Raw genomic sequence first — 13,700 nt, 5'->3', positions numbered from 1 at the left:
ACGTTTCCCCTCCCTGCAAAATCCTATCTTGTGCTTCAGCAGCAAAGGCAAATGTCAGTATGGCAAGGACTGTAAGGTGTCCTCTGGAGAGCTTTGCATCTTAGCAGCTGTCCCCAGCACATGCATGGTATCAGGACAATAAAACGTTGCTCAGTGCGGCTGTCCTGCAACCAGTTAGGTCAGCTGTAAATATTGGGACTGCATGGTAAATACATACACACATACTAGCAGATTGTGCTGACTTGTTAAATATAAATGAAAACATAATTAGATTTATAATATGGCCCTCCCCCTCCTCATGCCCAATAACATAATTTGCCAAAGGAGGGGAGGGAGAGGGGAGAAGAACAAGCCCTCACAACCTGCTGAAATACCATTATTAACATGCGCATGAAAAGTCAATTATGCCAGAGGGAGGTATTTAAGTGAAGTGAGTTTCCATACTCTGGGATTACACCTTGGGGATTATACAGTTCTTATTTATTTATTTATTTTCCCCGAGATCTCTGCTGCTGCTTAGCAGTGAGGAACAAAATGTTGCTAAGAGATATTCTGAAATCCCCTAAAGAAATGGCCAAATGTGCAGATAAATAATTGTTCCCATCCCCATCAAGATTCTCCCTGATCACCATATCAAAAAGACACTATATTCTCCCCAGTCAGGGCAGGTATGTTTTCTGGTGTTTAGTTTTAAACGACACCAGGGACTGGTCTTCCAGTGCCTCCCTTGGGAGGGCATTTTACCATGCCGTTGTTATTAGTTGCAGTATTTATTATTTGTATTATAGCTATGCCTTGAGGCTTCTACTGGGACTAGAACCCTGTTAGGCTCGATACTGTATACACACATGGTAAAAGGAGTTTTTGCCTTAAAGAGCAGCAAAGGGAAGTAGGAAAGGGTGAAATGAGGTATCGAAAGTCATAGAGGAAACCTCACAATGCAAAATACAGCTGTTTGGGGCTGACTCCTCATAACATTGGAGATCTCAAATCAATCCCAAATAGTTTTTTATTATTATTTAATCCAAAAATAGAATTGGATACAATTGCCCATTTTCAGATTAAGCTGAGGTTTTCCACCTGGGGTGTTCTGCTCATAGAAAAGCTAACACTGACCTTTTCTATCTAAGTTAGGACAGTTGGGACAGTGGCCAAGGGGAGCTCCAGGTTCAAATCTCTGCTCTGTTTGATTTAAGATGGCAAACTGTAATCTAATCCAGGGAAGACTGGCACTTTAACACAAGTCTAGTTTCCTGGGATGTCTGGATATACAACGGGGATTATTTCCACTGCATGCCGCAGGCAATGCTTTCGGAATGATTTGGGTACTCACCAGCTTGTCCTGTTATGGACTCCTTTGAAAGTATCTGTGTTGGAATATTTAGCCAGCTAAATACTTATTTTCTGTATATTAAAAAAAAAAAAAAAAAGGAATCTGGCATCTAAGTTTAAGACAAGGTTTGCATATAGGCTAATCGATGAAGTTAATCAAACCATAATTCAGGGAAATGTGATGAAGTATAGTGCGAAAGAATTGCACGTGGCCTATTCTAAGACTCGAAACACATTTCGTTCAGGTCTTGCCAATATTTGTGGAGTTCTAGGCTGTTTTAATGAAAGATATCTTACTTTGTACTGCACACACTAGGCTCATGCATTTTTTTAAATTGAAAATAAGATCTTGATATTCCAGGAAAGAACTTAATTAGTGCCATTAAAAAGTCACAAACCAGTACTCTCCCTCCCCCCAAAAAAACAAACCAACCAAACAAAAAATACCGAAGAACTGTGAAGCTTGGCCAGAACTGAATTCATAAAGACCTGTTAGGATTCTTCAAGCACTTCTGAGGCCCTGCATCGATACACTTGCTTTACTAGTCATGGTTTTCCACGCATTCTTGCCTAAGGCACGACAAATTTAATGGTGTATGTTTTGCTGAATTGTTGATTCTTCTTTTTCATTTCTGCTAAGTTTCCAGTGAGGCGTAAGAGAATGTTTGTGAGCAAGGGTGTGTGTGTACACGACTCTGCAATGGCTTCTTCCCTTTTGTCCTGGTATAGAGTCACTTCAGACAAGCAAAGGATTAATAAAAACTACATTAGATTAAAGGGGAAACCAGGTTAAAGACCAAGTTTTAGCTCCCTTTTAATTGTAATTTATCTAGCGTCTGGATAATTGCTAATAAATACCTGCTGAGTTGCCAAGCCTATGTTAGGGCTTGTCAGTCTTTAATAAATTTTAAAGACTTGAGATCCTACTCTGATGCTACCCATCACTTCCCAATCCAAAGGTAGGGCAAAACAAAGCAGCAATGCTGAGCACTCCAGCCCAGCTAATCTGGCAGAATGCATCACAATCTTTATAAATGTGTGAGAAGGGCTGCGCGAGAGCTCCCAGAAAGGTCATTGGTATTTTTGGAGCGATAAATCACGGAGGGAAAGATTTGCATTTTGGCTGTATAAAATCCAGGGCTGGATTAGAGAGAGAATACTTTGCAGTAATATTTCTCTCCTGACTTGTTTTATTAGCTTCCTTTAAACATGTTACATTATTGCTTATAGAATTTCATTTACTTGGATTGGCAGCTTGATAAATATGTCTATTGGCGATGATTTGGATTGCTCTGGGCATTAATATTATTAAAACCTGTCACAAGGAAATGTCTGAAAGATGACTTACTGTAAAGATTACAGCATGAAATAAATCATACAATGGTATTTGTTACCGTTTATGGCCTCTTGGAGCCGAGTCAATCCCTTTTTATGTTGCATTATTTTTCAAGTTTTTATAGCCTTACATTATATATCGCTGTCAGAAATGAACAGATGGGGTGTCAAACACGAGCCTTCTGAATAATTCCCACCCTCGGGTTATTTGTATGAAGGACAAGTGTAAAACTGTGTTCTCAAGAAAAAGGAGATAGATAGAGGTGGAGAAAGTGTTGTTACAGTGAGCAAGATCCCTTTTGTCAGCAGGCACATTGTGCTTTTGATCACTACCTGGTATTTACGCTACAGGGTGGGGGCTCTGTGGAAAATTTAGCAGTCTGTTGGCATAGCAAAAAACCTCACATGTTAGACAAGTTTCAAATTCCTTTGGATTTACTTTTATTGCTAGAATGGGAAAGATGTGGAGGGGGTGTTTCAGTGATAGCCAAACCTCGGAGGGTTTATAGAAACATGGAAAAATATGGATGCCTCTCAAACACTTCAGGGGTGGAATACTAAAACGAGTCCCTCCTGAACTACACAGATGGCACTGCTGTAGTTTGGGATGCAAGAGGAAGAAGATGGACAGATACTTTGGGCATTGGAAGTTTGTGAACTGATGTCAAGCAGGGAGCTCCTCTAGGAAAAAGAAGGAATATTTTCTATTCCACTTCTTATTTTTCTGGGAAGTCCCATGTTTGTGTTGTGTGTTTTCGAGGAGTCCTTATGAGAGTCAGGGTGACAGGCTGGATGGAGCGATAGTTCGATGTGATAAGGTGAGAAATACACCTGCAATTAATCAGGTTTGTCTGGGTTAGAAACTTCGGGTAGGAGACATCATCCGTGTATACTTTCCCCCAAGGTTTCTCTCTTCAAATCTCCAACCCCCAGAATCTTGCACAGGTACACAGAATATAAATCAGCATTATTTTTAAACATGACTCTTCTTGGTCTAAATGAATCTTTAAGCACCCTAATAAATTGTTCTGTCAATGCAGACTGGCTGAATCTTGCTCATGGAACAATGAGGTCTTTCTCATCTTCACTGAAACTTGCAACTTGAGAATCAGTGCGATGGATCAGATATTTTAGCGTCGGCCTGACACAGAAAACTTAGCTTCCATGGTGTTCAAAATCTGCCCAGACTTGTTTTGTACAGGCTTGTTGTCTCTTTGTATGAAAACTAAGTCTGTTTGCTGGCATTGAAGGATAGGTTTCATGTTTTTTAACGAAAGTCTTAATAAGCAAAATCATACTCCGTTTTGGCTTTAAGCCACCAGAGGTGTTGTGACCAATTTGAATAGCAGTCTTTCCTCAGTGATTTACTTCTTGATTCAATTTCAGCTTAATTGTATATATAGGCGTCTAGGTTTTTTTGTTTAGTATTGTTTTCTTTTTTTTTCCTTTCCTTCTGGAGAGTAAATTATTCAGAATACTAGGCAAGGGCAAGGACTGAGACCTTTTCTTGTACATAGAATTTTTCTTCAGTTCATATTCATGCTTACTGCATTTGGCATCTAAATTCTCTGTTAGACAGGCACTATTTTTTTTTTTTTTTGAATTTAACCAGCTAATCAAAAGATTATTGCAGCTTCTTTCTGAAGCTCTCTTCCCTTCTGTTTGTAGGCCTCTCTTGTTTCTCTCAGGCTTACCATTATAGACCAGAGAGCCTTACCCTTTGCAACCTCAACCTTTCTGTGTATTCCTTGGCCTTTTTCTAACTTCATATCAAAAGTGATATGGTGTGATACTTCTTATCACCCTTTCTCTCTCTTCCCCAGGCCCTTGTCCCACATCTGTAATCAAGCTTGCATGAAAATTTTAGGGACTCACATTCACCATGCAAAGTATGGTTGTACAGCATTGTGGTAACTGAAGTTGCACCCACCTGTACGTACTAATCCGATTCCACGTTATACAATCGTATAATCACTTAAAGAATTTGCATGACTGATAGTATGTGTTCTGAGTGCATAAGGAGAAGTTTCATAATTAGCTTTCCCTGTGAACTTGTGCAAACCAGTCTATTTATAATTTGGTCAGCTCCTGATTTTTAATGAGGGTGCTGAGAGTGACTGAAGCCTCTGGCAGCATGCATTTCATATTTTAATTACCCACAGTAATTCTGACAATTAAACTGATGTCATAAATCACATCATAATGACCCATAAGAAAAAAGCATTTTTAATGATTGAATGGGGATTTGATTTAAATAGGTATGTGATGGCTTAACAAGGAGCCAAAAGCTCCATGGAGATAGAAGTCTTCCAAATCTTCTTGTTAAGCTGTGGCTCCAGCAGGTGAAGAAACTTGGTGCAAAGTTTCTTTCGGAGGCCAAGTACTGGTTTTCTTAGCACAGGATTGCATTTCGTGGGATGAAATCTATTCCTGTGTGCCTAGCCAGAAATGGACTTCTACGTGATTTGGGTCTTGGTGGCTAATTGGCCATTCTGGTCTCTGACTCCAGAAGAACTTGGATGTTGCTTATCTTTGGCAATGCCAATACAGCTTACGCTTTTCTATTCTGGCAGATAGCTTTTGTTACTGTGTCCATGGTTTAATAAAGTGTAAGCTCTTCTATCTATTGTTAGGTGCATAACACTTTTCTTACCACTAACCACAGCTGAGGAGGCCACTTAGTAAGTGATGGGCAACATCACGCCGCTGCCGTAGAATTTTGTCCTTTGGTTACCTCCTGAGCGGTGTCACCATGGGCCACAAACCTGAAATGACAAGGCGAGACTAGGTTTGCAGGTAAGTCCTCGGAGGAACAGTGCGCTCACAAATTTACCAGTTCAGCCAAAATCAAGGCTGTGCTATCCAGCGTAGTCTATTATTCAGCTGGGACCTGACTCTCTGGTGTTGGCCCTTAGTGAATATCACTCCTATTATCTAAGATCTTGACTAAGCCAAGTTCTGCTCTTTAGATTATTTTGCTATTAATAATGTCACAATAAGTGGGTGGAAGTAGCTAATGGCTCTAAGCCACAAATGATCCCAAATGTTCCCAGTCTCTACTCTCCTGTAAACCTTGACAGATTGGGAGTGCTTAGTAAAATATTGTAACACTCAACACGCATTTACAAGGCAGCGATCTGTCCCATGACGGCTTCCAGATGTGTAGTGTGTGCAATTTCATAATTCAAGAACAGATTCTATTGCCCTCTGCAGATCCCCCATCAGGCTGTTCATAAATGCTGCTCATAATTAAATTAACCCACTAACTAGCCATGCAAATTTTGATAAGCAGTGACCAAAAAAAATAAAAAGAGGAAACTGTTGAGATGCTCTCAAAAAATGACAAGGTTGTCTTCAGAGATTATTTATCACTATGAGAGGATTTGTTTTTTCCCTTCCTGTTTGCCAAATTCCACTTTGTCCCTTCATACATGACAACTGTTTTAAGGCATTAATCTAATAATTAGGAGCTGAGTTTTGCCACCCTTACTCAAGCTGTCTGCTGTCTTACTCTCTGAACAGCCTTTCTGGAATCAAAGCAAGCCACTATTCTGTGTGTGGGTAGCAGTATCAGGATTTAGTTTTTAAAATCCAACTCGTGCCCAGCCCAAGTAGCAGTGAAAGAACAAAAATATGCACACACACACTCACTCTCAAGCCGAGGGGAAGAAGCTGCATTTTATCTAGCCCTCCTCTGACCTCGGAAGGGAAGAGGGGGACTTCAGCAAAGATTTCACAAGGGATGCTACAAATAATGGGCTGTTGTTTTTTGTCAGAAACAATGGCTCGCAGCTCTGACACGTGAGATCTGCCTGGAGTAGTATCCAGGTTCCCCACAATAACTTTGCTATATTAATTTGAAAAAGAGCTGGAGTTATTACACCTGGTTTATATCTATGGCTGAACAATATGTCCTTCTACAGTGAAGTGTTAGCTGAGGGAGGTGATTTGGGTGGATGCTGAGTGCGGAAATGGAGGCCACATAACAAAAGCAGAAGACATATATATATATTCATATGTCATTCTAAGGATTCTTTGGTGAAGTAGGCCCACTAGTCCATGCAGATAACTGTTCAGGCAGTCCGGTGCAGTTATCCTGGTGCATTCTGAATTTCTCCGGCATTGCCAGCTCCTCAGACTTTGCCACATGGATGTCAGGAGTTCTTCTTAAGGTACCATCACTTGGAGTCCCGTAATTATTTGAGAACCTTGGCTCCAAGAGAGGGACGTATAGGGCAGTGCCTATTAGACTAGGACTCAGCACTTGCATTTTTGTGTTGTACAAATCCTAGTGTTGTTTCCATGCTGTTTTCTCAGTTCAACTTAGTTTTACCTTTTGTTGTTCAAGCTTACAACTCTAAACCTAAGGGGAGAAACTGTAAGTATTGCTTCAATATAAATGATAACTACTGAGTATTTTTACTTTAGTGAATTCTGTACAACCGCAGTGACTTCACTGGGATTACATGTGCTTTGCTTAGGGGCGGATTTGGTTCAGTGGATGTAATTAAAAAAAAAATTAAGTACTCATTTTTAAGATTGGTTTTACTTGTTGCCTGATACATTTGATAATTATTGGGTGGAATACTCTAAATTGCATCATTTTGCAGTGATGCGTAATACCTCTGTGTCTATTAATTAATTAAGCCTCATAGTTCCTTGTGAGGTAGGGAAATACTTTGAAGCATTGTGATTCGAGTGATATAATCCACGATGATGAATAAGCCAAGCCCAGATACGCACCATGTTCTCATAGTGCAGGCCTGGGAGTGAGCAAGGGGCTTTGCAGCAGCCTCCACAGGCACAGGCAATTTTCATTGTATCTGTGTGAAACTCCGCTCCTCCCTAAAGGAGAAGGTTAACATATGTGCAGATCTGGGAACGATTCAAGAAACAATAAGAGGATTCCCAAATGGGATGTGAAGCGAACAGCCCACATGCCAAGTGTTAAATCATCCCCGTGGCTGCGGTACAGAGACGGGGGAATGTCGGGGCTGTTGTGCTGGTGGGCTGGGGCCTTTCCAAACGCAGCTGCTGGAGCAACCTGCCTGCTCCACGCAGGTACACGGGGGTGTCTTCCCTCTGCAGACTTATGCTCGCAGATCTCTCGTGTGCAGGATGCTGAGGTCCAGCGGTGCAACTCTTCCAGGCCTTGCTTGTCCTGAGGTGCTTGGTGAGAAGGCTTCCACCCCTTATTTCTCACTGAAAAATTTAGGAGACAGGAATAAGCTTGGATTCCTGAGGATCTGCTGCTGTTCTGTACTTGGCGCACAGAAGGCAAACCAAATGAGCAGAGACCTTGATCTGTACTACGTTAAGGCTCGTTTTAGCCCCTGTTCTCCCATGACAAGGAGTGGAAGAGCAAATGTCAGGAGACTGCAGGTGAGGGATGCAACAAAGCTTTAGGGCTTTGCAAAGACGTTGTAAGGAACTTAAAGATAGCTTGTCAGCAGGAAGTTGTTGGCAGCTAACAATTAGATAAAAGGACTTCCACTCCCTGCCTTCTAATACTATAGACAACTGTTCATCACTTATGTTAGTCCTCAAATGAAGTCTGAAACATCTTGGATATGTCTGACCATCTTTTAGTCTAGCTGTGAGCTACATTATTTATTTTGATTCATGGAAACATGAGTGACTGGTTTATATTAGGTCATGGCTGTGGGAGAGGCAAAAAGGAAATGTTTTGCCATGTTGTAGTTGCCTCAGTTTGGCTGCTACACTGGACTGAACTGCTGTTTTGGATGATATATAAGCTTGTGGACTGAGGTTACTTCCAGTGACCAAATTTTTCTGAGTTTAATGATGGGCCATTGCTCAGTACATCTGCAGATCAGGCACAGACTGATTGCACCAGTGGCTTGTGCACCTGACACTGAAACAGTGCTTTCAAATGTTCAGCCGCTGGGACCGCATCTTTAGAAAAGCCCAAAGTACCCAATTCTTTTTCAAAAGTCAGCTGTACTTGTGTGGTCTCTGATAACACGGTCCTGTGCTCTTTTTTATTCTCTGTTCAGTGCAAAGTAAGTGATAAGAACCTTAAATGAGAATGTGATAGGGGAAAAAAAAAGTCAGTAACAGACATGGCAATGCGCAGCATCATGTGAATGCAACTGCTTTCTTTCTAGACTCATGGGAAGCAAACATGGATAAGTGCACACACAGCACAGTCAATTTGTGACCTAGATAACCTGCTAATAGCTGTAGGAAGTAACTGTAGCTCAGCCAGAGACTATTTCTGTCTCTCTGTGTGGTACTACACCATATCAGTTCTAGTGTCCCCATCCTCAAGCTTCTCAGAGTCCAGTGCAGAATGATTTACGAGTTGCTCAGGGAAATCAGATTTCTGTAAGGATCATGTAATTTGCAGAGTTTGTGGCAGAAGAAACCCTAAAGAATGGTTTGGTAAATCAGAATGTGCTTGGCTTTGGCAAGGTGGATGCTGTTATGATAAAGTGGGTTTCCTGCTGTCTTTTCCCTCTCTCTCCCACTTTACGGATCCATCAGGTGTTTCCTCCAAGGCATATATATTTCCCATAATACTAGAATGAAAAGATGTCACTTCTGACAGGTTGTGTACGTAGATGATGTCTTTGTTATGATAGAGATATATACACTGATTGATTGGTAAATTTTTGAGTCAAGTAAAGAAAGCTTGTGAGAAGATAGTCTCCAACTTGACAAAATACTATTTAATCACTGGCCTAAAGATTCGTTATCTGAGGAGGAGACCTGTGGATGTGATTGCTTGCAGTTAGCACAGGGCTGGAGAGAGACACTGCAGAGACTGGAGTTGGTGCTGCTCCCACCTTTTCTCCCAGGCTAAGCTGTCAGTGCCTGTTGCTCTTGCATCCTTTCGGGCAGTAGTGCAGCAGCCAGTGCATACAAACCTGCTTCTACCTCTCTGGTCCCTTTCTTGCCCGAAGAAAAGATTTTTCAGCACCTTCTTCTATCTGGAATAGCTTGCATCTCGCTTTGCGTTATCTGCCACTTGTCCACATTAAAGGTGGCACTTGGGTTGGATCTGCTGTTCAGCTAAGGCGTCCTAACCCCAGTACCAGTGTCAGTTGGTCTGTGCAGGGCACGGCTAGATCTGCCTTGCGAGCCTCGTAATGAATGACACCTTCCCCTAGCAAAATCCCTCCCCCTCTCCTCTGTTAATCTCACCTCACCCGATACTGCATAGACAAGGTAAGTATGAGCTGGACAAGAAAAAACAATGTCAGAACCAAATACCTGTCTGGTCATACAGCTTTGCTAAGGCTGTTGTGTTCAGCATACGTCGTAATCCTGGTTGGCAAGTTTCTTACAGCGCTGCTATTTCAGTTACAGAGTGATTAAATAAGCTGTGTTCCTAAGACAACTGTTCAGGGCTGATTCTACCTACAGTAAAGCTGGAGAGATGGTGCTGAGAAAATGGTTTATCCAACAGATTCCAGGTCTTTTCCATGAGCAGACACCAGTTCTCTCATAACTCTATGTTGTTCAACGTGACTTTCCCCAACAATTCTTGGTCTGCAGCAGTCCTTTGAAACAGCTTGATATCCGAGTAGCGTCTGATTGAATGGCTTTTGTTTCACGTGGCCTTGTTGCTGCTTCTGGACTAGCACAATGCTCCCAAACAAAGCTATGTATCTGAAATTTGCCTCTAAGAATATCCTGCAATATGGGCCTAATTTAAGTTACTGAAGACGAGGGAAAAACTCCTGCTGACTTCTTCTTGCTCTTAATCAAGACCATGTTTATATAAATGTTGCTTCAGCAAATGTCCCTACTGAAGAACTTATTTAAAATTATCTTAGGGACCAAGCTCAAACAGCCACAAGCATCACAACTAATAAAATAATTCAATTAAATTCTTTACAGTACATTTTTTCTTATGTTTGTCCCACTTAACTGACATTGACAAAGGAATTTCCCCACTGTATAACCCCTGTGACTCATACATCGTAATTTTTCCTTGCCACTAAGACTGCTGAAAGCTATGATGTAAATAAAGAGGGCATCTCGGCAGCAGCTGGAGGTGTTATCTCAACTTGGATAAACTGTAGTTGCTACTGCTGAGAAGTTGTTCTGTAGCTAAGTTGCTTTCTCTCTTGCAGGGTTTCGGATGTCCGAGGAAAGGAGAACAGCAGAGTCATCTTAGATCCAACAGGAAGGTTCCACTGGTGTGATGCTGTTCCGCTGCAGGAGGCTCTTCTGGTAGGCACGGGGTGATTGCCTTCAGCGTTTTCATGTGTCTTCCTCCTCGTTCTCCTCGGAATAAACCAGGGCTTCAAGGCACAGATCTGGGTGGAGGGCACAGCTCTCCCGTTTACTGTTTATTTAGATGCATTCTCTTGGCTGACCCTGCCCTGAAGGAGAGAGGCAGAGCCCATTACCCCCTTTCTCAGGAGTGAGTTGCAGATAAAAGATCTTGACTAGGGTCACGTAAAGACTCTGTTGGAGTTATGGGAGCTGAAGGCTCATTCCATGGACATATTTGCTACAATTTAGGTGGTAACCTGGGAACAGGGAAGGATCTCCAAGGTAACAAGGGATCAGTAATGCCTTTCGTGTTCATCTAAAACAGGGTAGGCATCCTGTCTCAGGAGAGGATCTCAGCAGATGTACAAGGGAAGGTCTGATTGACACCTATCTTTTTTTTATTTATATATTTCGCATGTTGTGTTTCCATACCCTTGTGTCCCTAACACTATTGATCTGGATATCTTTAAGGCTGGTTTATTTATTTCATGTGTCTACTCCGTAAAAGAACAAATCCTATCTAGAAATGGCAGGTTGTGCTCAGAGCTGCCAGAGAGCTGAGAGTAGGCAACCAAATCTTGCAATGAGGTGATCAAAGATTTCATCAAAAATACAGAATGTTCAAGCTGTTCTGCCAGCTGGGAGACTTGTAGCAGGCTGGAATTCATGCTGCTTGAAATGCTGCAGCTTCCTTCCAAGCAAATAAAAGGACCCTATTGCCCAGCAACCTCCAAAATAGGATTAGTCATTACAAATGGGCAAATATCCCAATAGTCCTGGAAGCTCGGCTCTGAGAATTGAAGGGTAATGTTTTGAAAAGATCTTACAGGCGGGCTTACATGAAGAAAAGGCTTACAATTGTTAGTGTGTCCTAATTCCCCATGTGCCACTTTTGTATTGTACTTTTTGTGTTGTGTTTTTGTGTAGCTTAGCTAGACTATGCAAGAGGCTCTTTGTGAAGTTTAAGAATGTCCACAAGGAAAATAAGTGCATGATAGTTATTGCACCTCATGCTCGTGCAGTGTCTTCCTTTGCAATTGCATTTCTGGGACAGGCAAGCCCTTAAAGGCTTGGGAGTCTAAGGTGCATTTTTGAGAATGAATTGGGTGCTTGACAAAGTCTCAGACCATGCTGTGGGTTTTCTAAAGCTGTATTTTAAAAATCATTTAGGTGCTTAAAAGTGCAGGTATACTTATATGGGCTTTGTCATGACACTTCAGGATTTCTTTCTGTTTGGGAACCATGGAAAACTAGATAATACACCTTATAGAAGCTCCTCCAGGATGTCCATGCAGAACACAGGGCATCTTAAACACACACAAAAATATGATTCACTTTGATTTTTACATAAGGTATACGTTCTTAAGTGATTTAAATGTTTGGGGGGAATTTTAACCTTAATTTTAATAATGCATAGACGTTTGAGAATTAATATGTATTTTTTTCCTTAACCTCATCAATAAAGTAATAAATGACAGATGTAGCCAGCTTCTTGGTCCCGGGTTGGAAGGAAGGCCCAAGTCTTTGCCAGTGTCTTCAGATTGGCTAACCTGTTCCTACTGCTCACTCGCTGTACAGACTGCTCCTGTTGATCTCGTAATTGCATATTTCCTCAGCAGAGTTCAGCAGTAATAGTTTTTCCGATTGTTCCTATAGAATAAGCTATAAAATAGATTGTGTTTTTAATTGTTTAGCTTCATTCAGAAGACTAATCATTGGACTTCAGGCATGTTACATTAAATACAGCTAAAGGTTTCATTATTCAATTTAAACTAATCTAATTAGTTAGAGACAATCATTTAATTTGGTTATGATTCTAATCTCTCATCAGGAAACTTCTCCCTGACAAAGACCCTTGTTTCTGTTTGGGGAAAAAAAAAAACAGCCAAGGAATGAACACTGCACAGATATACTCATCCCACAGTTTCTGGCTGGTTAATGCGGACATTAATGCTGTGCCTCTGACAAGCCTGGTTTGGGGACTTGCCCATACCACCTACCAACCCTGAGATGCCAGCCGCGCTAAGCAGTACTCACTCCCCAGTACTACATTTTTCCAGGCTAATTAGTTCATTTGAAAAATGTGAACAATTAGCCTGGAGGGGAGGGAGGGAAGACCAGGACAAAATAGTTATTAAGCTCCTAGCATGAAGCTACTGTTGTCGCTTTGTTCTATAGTTTTGTTGCTTTATGCCAGTATAAATTATTTTCTTCACTTCTGTAGGATACACTTGGAATCCAACTACTTAAGGGGAAATATTTTTTTATATATAGTCACATTCTACCCATCAATGTTACAAAGCTAAGAAATGGTTTAAGTCTCTGTAACTGAAGAAACAAATCTAAAATCAACTTATTAGCTGTTTTATCAGAATTCTGTTTTAAATTTAGAGTTGCAAGGACCAAGCAGCACTGAACCTGCAGGATCACATTTTGGTCTGTGTCTTTGGTGATGCAAACTCACCACTGATTGGGCTGCAGGACTTCGTGATGCCCTTAAGAGCTAGTAACTTCATTTACCATGAGCTGAAAGATATTGTTTTTCTTGGGTCTTTGGAATATCTGCAAAGAGAATGGAAATTTATTCAGAATTTCCCAAAGCTGTGGTTATTCTCGGTAAGAATTTCTTTGCATTTTGTCTCTTCCTCTTCCTTCCTTTCTCTAGCTCTCCTGCACACTTCTGAATACATTTTAGAAGTTTTTGAAAATAGATAGCACAATTCAGACTCAAAAAGTACCAAAACTGGCTCAGGCTCTAGACTCCAGTTTGAGTCCAAGATACTGTA

At 41.2% G+C, this 13,700-nt stretch overlaps 1 protein-coding gene across 8 annotated transcripts in view; it reads left to right on the top strand.

Moving 5' to 3' along the window:
* KCNU1 (potassium calcium-activated channel subfamily U member 1) overlaps window positions 1–13,700 on the top strand; it is a 115,196-nt gene that overhangs the window by 29,161 nt on the left and 72,335 nt on the right. For 7 of the 8 annotated variants that reach the window (XR_014575498.1, XR_014575499.1, XM_083812015.1 and 4 more), the window contains 2 exons: window positions 10,770–10,869; window positions 13,306–13,530. Coding sequence is in view for 6 of the 8 variants with exons in the window: in XM_083812015.1 (XP_083668141.1) it covers window positions 10,770–10,869; window positions 13,306–13,530 (325 nt within the window). In the remaining 2 variants the exon portion in view is untranslated. The remainder of the gene's footprint in view (window positions 1–10,769; window positions 10,870–13,305; window positions 13,531–13,700) is intronic. The other variant, XM_083812019.1, reaches the window with a different exon arrangement.

The sequence above is a fragment of the Anser anser genome (assembly GCF_964211835.1).
Source record: "Anser anser genome assembly, chromosome: 26".
NCBI classification, from domain to species: domain Eukaryota; kingdom Metazoa; phylum Chordata; class Aves; order Anseriformes; family Anatidae; genus Anser; species Anser anser.
This window is presented reverse-complemented; position numbering and strand designations above follow the sequence as displayed.